At 43.6% G+C, this 6,885-nt stretch overlaps 1 protein-coding gene across 1 annotated transcript; it reads right to left on the bottom strand.

Moving 5' to 3' along the window:
- Nucleotides 1–4,472: 4,472 nt before the first annotated feature.
- LOC125424824 (vomeronasal type-2 receptor 26-like) lies at nt 4,473–5,637 on the bottom strand. Its single transcript, XM_048482252.1, has one exon. The coding sequence runs from the start codon at nt 5,635–5,637 to the stop codon at nt 4,738–4,740; it is 900 nt and encodes a 299-aa protein (XP_048338209.1). The 3' UTR covers nt 4,473–4,737.
- Between the last annotated feature and the right edge of the window lie 1,248 nt (nt 5,638–6,885).

The raw sequence follows: 6,885 nt of genomic DNA, 5'->3' as shown, positions 1-6,885 counted from the left end.
GTTTGTTCATGTGATAGGACTACGGTTGAAACACTTGACCATTCTTTGTTTCTATGCCCTAAATACAATAAGAGACGCATGAAATACATGAATTCCATTTCCTTGCAATGTTCTCAGTGGCAGGAGTGTTATAAGATACCCAATCTCCTGAACAGCTCTGATGTGCTCTTTTGTGAAACTGTTGCAAATTGTATACTGGAAATTAGTAGTTTTAACTGCATTTCTTAACCTTGCTTTGTTTTAAAATTTTGTCCTGTTTTATATGCCAATAAAGGCTTGTGTTGTGTTGTGTATTATTATCGTATTCCTCTGTACCTGCTACCTTCAACTCTTGGGTCTTTCACATTCAGAGATGGTGTTAGCTTTGCCAAATCACCCCTCTCCCTCCACATGCAGCACAAACTCATCCCCAGAAAAACAGCAGAAGACAGAATTACATGTAGGATTTTTTTTCCTTTTTTTAAAAAATCCCCATTGTGGATGCCCCTCACCTGGGGAACCTTGAAGACATCCAAGAGATCGGCCGTACGGAAGGTGTTCTCAGTGTCAATAGCCCCGATGACAGCTAGGAGACGTTTTTGGGTGTCACATTTGTAGTTAGGGACAAAACGGTGCAATTTGAACATCAGTTGCAGAGTGCTATAGTAAGTCATCTCCTCAATGTTGTAGTTTTCACGGATGTCGAACCCGAGAGTCACATTGGGCAAGATGTGGGGATTCGCATTGACTTCTTCTACAGTGAATGCCAAGGCGAGCAGGTGCTGGTAGAACTTTGGAATTGGACTGTAAATAGATGTTAAGGCTCTTTTAGAGGAGATCTGAACCATTCGTCCACATGTTTGCTTTTGCTGTGCAACTACGTCAGCTTTCATATAGTCCCCTCAATGTAAAGAGTAAATATGTATATATATATTGATTGATGCTTTGGCCCTACCAACCTTCAGAGCAACTAAATGTTATTGGGTGTATGTCAAAAGACATAGAACAAGAATGCACTGGTTGGCAACAGATGTCGATACAGGGAGTCTGATGACTCTCCCTGAGGAGAGAGTTCCAAAGTTTTGGTACCACGACCAAGATGGTCCTTTGGCAGGCTGCCCAAATCTATCCTTAGATAGCAGAGGCACTCAAAACACCTACTCCAAAGATGTCTGAAGGCACTTGCAAATTACAGGATGTAGCGAAAGAGGATATTTTCGCTGGGCTTTGTGGCCTTCAGCCTTTTTTTTTTGAAAGCTTAAAGAAGAAAAGTTCAGAAACTGTTCCCTAGTTTTGCAAGACTGGACTAGGGCCCCTTCCACACATGCAGAATAATTCACTTTCAATCCACTTTCGATGCACTTTGCAGATAGATGTGTGGAATAGCAAAATCTACTGATAAACAATTGTGGAAGTGGATAGAAAGGGCATTATTCTGCATGTGTGGAAGGGTCTAGGTTTTGCTAAGAAAACAAACACCTGGCTGTTGTGGATCTTCTGGGCTGTTTGGTAGTTTTTGCCTGCATCTGTGGCTGACATTTTCAGAGGCATGTCCTAGTGAGAAAGAAGCACATCTTACCACAACATGCCTCCAAAGATGCCAACTGAAGATGAGGGGAAAATGTTAAACAGGCCACGCCCACACCCTGGACAGCCTGCAACAATCGGTGGATTCAGGCTGTGAAAGCCTTCAACAGTACGCAGAACTAACATCAGTAGAAAATCCAAGTCTGTGTCCAGTTTTGCTCTGGGACTTCTGTATTCCATAGCCCTTTGTCCTTCTATCTTTCTCTGTCTCTCCCCTCATGCTTTCTTCATCAAAAGTCTGCCTAGCCAAGAGCTACATCCTTGCATCTAGTCTCAAAAAAGTTTACTCTGGAATAAAACTTTGTTAGCCTTTGTGTAGCCACTGGACTGCTGTTTTTTTCTGGTGGGGTGGAACAAAGTCTTACTCTGGGCTGCCTGACTTGTCCCACGATGGAGGAGTTGTAAACGTTAAGGAATGATATTGGAGCAGGACCTGCGAGACAATCCCACCAATGAGGAAGTCCCCCGGGCGGTACCACTGAGGCAGAACGGGGAGAGGGCTGAACGGAGGGTGCTTCGTGCTGTCGATTTGGTCCATGAGCATCAACAGCCTCACGAATAAAAACATCATCTCCCAGGCAGAGCTCCTGTGACAATCTACAGCATCATCCTGATACTTTGGGTGCGTGTCTGACTATTGGAACGTTTCTTAAAATGTAAAAAAATCAACCCCCTGTCATGAGGCTGCTCACAGACGCATGCCAGGTTTGAATTTGCAGACTTGCTCAAAACTGATCTGTCTCACTCGGCTCATATCTGGATCATCAAACAGAAAGAGCTCTGCCTAGTCCTACCTCCCAACACCCTATAGCAAAGGACGTGTTTTAATAACCCTTCACCAACTTGTTTACTGATCTGTTTCCAGCACCTTCGAAGAAGCCACTGGGGATTTGGTCATGGGAACAGATTACAATCATCTGGGCAATTCCCGGGAGAGTTGATTACTTGTTCCAAATTTGGCTCTGTGTGATAATGATGCTAAGATACATGGTCATTTGTTTTCAATTGTGACCCTAGTTCACTGGTCCTCAGCGGGACACCAAGGAGAAGAGGCTTTGAGCTGTCCATGATGAGGGACACCAACAAGATAATTAGTCCCATCAGGTGTCCTGGGACTGAAGAAAGTTCTGAATGCTTGGAAGATGGCCTAGTAAGACTATTCAGTCAAAAGCAAGCTAGCATGACACCTTCCAAACACGTGCTACTTGCTGAATTAGTTTCTGGGTTTGCTTTTCCCAAACAGGATAATTAGCAATGTTCTGAGGTGAAAGTCAATGACACTTTTTAGAAATATTTAAAGAGCCATATCACAACCATTTCCAGGGCAAAACATCAACAGAGAACAAGATCAGATGTATTTATTTACGATCATAGAAGAGTAACAAAACACAGAGTGAACAGAGAGCTAGCATAAGCATTTCAGTTTCCATAATTCAAAGTTTATTGCATAGGGTTAATGCCCCGTACGGTTTGATCCCTTCCATTCCACAATATGTCTTTAATTTTTTTAAAAAAACAGAAGAGTGTTCACGTTAGCTACTGTGTTTCCCCGAAAATAAGACAGTGTCTTATATTAATTTTTGCTCCCAAAGATGCAGTAAGTCTTATTTTCGTGGGATGTCTTATTTTTCTGTGTTCTGTTCGTCGGGCATGCTTCCAAACAAAAACTTGGCTACGTCTTACTTTTGGGGGATGCCTTATATTTCGCACTTCAGCAAAATCTGTACTACGTCTTATTTTCCGGGGATGTCTTATATTCAGGGAAACAGGGTAGTGTTTCAGTCTAGTGTCACCGAAGGATGTTTTGTGAGCATTCCCTGTTCAGAACGAAGTTGTGAATGTGGGGATGCCCAAACAGAGATTCTGGAACATGGGATGATTTGAGACAAGAATATTTAGAGCAACTTTTATCCCAGAAATCTTATCTTTCCTGGCAAAGTTTAATGGAGTGTATACTATCTGACAAAGATGATAGCATGACAGTAGTAGTAGCTAAATGTTTGCGGGTGGCAATCAATTGTAAGACTAGTGAAACTGGCGGATTATATTAGGGTGATCTTGTTTGTGGTCTTTTGGCTGTTTACACAATATCATTTGAGCCAGTAAATTGATCAACAGTGCCTTCTTAAATGTTCTTATCAGCAGTAGGTATAGCGGTTGCTTTTTTTTATACCCCTAGATGCAGAGGTGGGATCCAGCAGGTTCTCACAGGTTCCCGAGAGTAGGTTACTAACTATTTGTGTGTGCCGAGAGGGGGTTACTAATTGGTGATTTTGCCACGTGATTTTTGCCTTAGTTGTGCCCCTCCTCTCAGCAGTAGCGCGCAGAACTTGAAGCAGTCTAGCAGGAGGTGCACCGGCGTGCGTGGCAGCCTGCGCCAGCATGCATTCGTTTCCCACCCAAGGACCAGCGCAGCAGCTGCGTCCTTGCCACAGCCCTGCCCAGGAATGCCCTGCCCAGGAATGCCCGGCCATGCCCCCGTCGTGCCTCGCCCAGCCCCATTGGCACTACGCCACAGTTTGAATCCCACCACCATGGGAACCTGTTACTAAAATGTTTGGATCCCACCACTGCCTAGATGGGTACCTTCCACTACTAGGGTTGAAAGGCCCATCCTAGAAACTGCTGGCAGATGTGGGAGCAAAGGAAACCTATGGGGAGCATGGTATGATTATTATCCCGGCACAATGCCAAAGCTCCTGGTACAACCTGAGGGCATCGCACTGGGGTGACATTCTGTTAATCATCTTAAAACATTATGGTTTCTGTACAGCTTTGGCAAAGTGCCAGAGTGTCTCCCCTGAAGAAACAACATGTCATGCCAGAAGTTGTGTGATCTTGTAGGAGTAAGGATCACCCACCCATGCTGGCCAGCAGAGCATGGGGGTGGGAGTGTGGGTGGAAAATCTAAACAATCAATTGGAGTTCTCCTGCCATAAGTGGGCACATGGTCAACCTATCCCCCCTGCTATTGAAAGTTGAAAGAGCACGCTCTGAAAGATCCCATGCATACTTAATAAATCCTTCCCCCATTCCTCCTTTTATATAAATGGGTCAAATATGACTTTAGTTTGCTTTGGATATATTACATTACAGCATAACCAAGCAATCTATCAAAAAAGGGGTGGTGTCTGGTGGAAACCATTAAAAATACAAATTTTCTGGGAATGTTCATTTACTTCTCTTTATTAGCTGCTTCCTGTTGTTCAGCTCTGGCCTCAGCAGAATAATGTAGCACTTTGGGGAAAAGATACAACCCAGCAATCCTGCACTAGAGGCCAAGATGGAGAAGATCTCCACAGCCACCATGTATTTTCCTTTGGTGCTTAGGTAGGCTGGCAGAAAAGACACCCAGACGCTGCAAAACACCAGCATGCTGAAGGTGATGAACTTGGCCTCATTGAAACTGTCTGGCAACTTCCTGGCTAGGAAAGCCACAGTCAAGGTGATGAGGGACAGAAGTCCCATGTAGCCCAGGACAATGTAGAACATGATGACAGACCCTTCATTGCATTCTGCAATGATTTCTCTAGTCAATGACTGTGTGTCAATGTCTGGAAATGGGGGAGAGGTTCCTAACCAGACAAGACAAATCCCAGCTTGAATGAAGGAACAGGAAAGGACCACAGAGTTGGTCAGTCTTTTCCCCACCCATTTCCTCATGTTGGATCCCGGTTTGGTGGCCATGAAAGCTACCACCACAGTGACGGTTTTGGCCAAGATGCAGGAAACAGCCACTGTGAAAATGATGCCGAAAGCAGATTGCCGGAGGAGGCAGGTCACTTTGCTTGGTTTCCCGAGGAACAGCAAAGAGCAGAGGAAGCAGAGGGAGAGGGAGGCCAGAAGAGCATAGGTGATATCTCTGTTGTTGGCCTTGACTATGGGGCTGTCTTTGTTCTTGACAAAGGTGGATAGAACCAAAGCTGTGACCAAGAAAAAGGACATGGCGAAAGAAGCCAAACTAACTCCTAATGGTTCCTCGTAAGACAGAAAATGTATTGACTTCGGCAGACATCCATCTTTCTCCTCACTTGGATACTCATCTTCTGGACAACTGATACAGTCAAACATGTCTGGAAAAAGAGGAAAAGGAGTTCTCCCATGTTTATAAGAACTGATTACCAACATGGTAGTGGGTGAGAAAGCAAGACTTCCTCAGTTGCCATGAAATTTTTTCGTGAGTGATCTAGGGAGGAAAGGGGGCATGCTATTTCCCAATCTTGTTGGACAGCGGAATCTCATCAAGGTCAGTACTGGGATGGGAGACCACCTGTGGACATCGGCCATGGCAAACCATCTGCGTTTCTCACTTGCCTCGAAATCCCCTTACTCCATTTGCAAAGAGAGTGAACACTCCCTGCTCCTACACACACGTCAGAATTCATGGTTTACATCTCACCTCGAACACAGTTCATGAATTTGGGGATCCCTGAAAAAAGTTGCCCGCAGTCAGTACTAGTGAGTACTGCCACACAAGCAGCCCGCTGTTCAGAGACTCTGCAATATTTTGGTCAATGTTGTCTTAAGAGAAGATGGATGCACTGTTTGATACATTATCTGACACTGAACAGTAATTGGACATATCTCCACGATGGGCCTGTTTGTGGTGTAAAGATAATTTCTGTTAGCTAGGCTGAATGCAATTCTGTCTAGGGTCACTATAGGGCGTTTTGTGGACATTCTCCATTCAGGTAGAAGTTGCAAATGTGGGGATTGCTTTATAATGACTCTGGAACATAATTTGTTGTTCTGCTTTTATTGGGATGATCTGAGACAGAAATATTTAGGGCAACTTTTGCAAAGTTTAATTATGTGGCTACTATCTGACAAAGAGAATAAAATTACATTATTGGTAGCTAAATACTTGAGGGCAGTAATCCATTGTAAAAGGACTTAATCTGGGAGATTATAGTAGAATGATATAACCTGTGGCCTTTTGGCTGTTGGAACAGTACCATTTAACTAAATAAGTAGAAATATGTCTGTCTTGTTTCGGGATTGTGCTAATTCACCTACCCTTCTGCCTCGAAATCTTCCCTTCAGGGCATGATTCACAACCATAGCAGCAGAATTTCTCCCCTTCCTTTTTCATCTTCTGAGAGCCTGGGTGGCAATGTGTGTTACACTCCGACAAAGGTGGAACCTATTTTTTTTTAAATGCAAGCATTTCAAGATGTGAACAAGATGTGAACATTACTGATACATTGCAGTACCAAGAAAAATGCAAAGAGATCCAAGGGTCTAGTACTTATCATCATACATCATCATCATCATTATTATTATTATTATTATTATTATTATTATTATTATTATTATTAT

Source organism: Sphaerodactylus townsendi, unplaced genomic scaffold, assembly GCF_021028975.2.
Source record: "Sphaerodactylus townsendi isolate TG3544 unplaced genomic scaffold, MPM_Stown_v2.3 scaffold_1139, whole genome shotgun sequence".
In the NCBI taxonomy this organism is placed as follows: domain Eukaryota; kingdom Metazoa; phylum Chordata; class Lepidosauria; order Squamata; family Sphaerodactylidae; genus Sphaerodactylus; species Sphaerodactylus townsendi.
The sequence above is the reverse complement of the archived record's forward strand: the minus strand, read 5'-3'. Positions and strand labels throughout refer to the sequence as shown.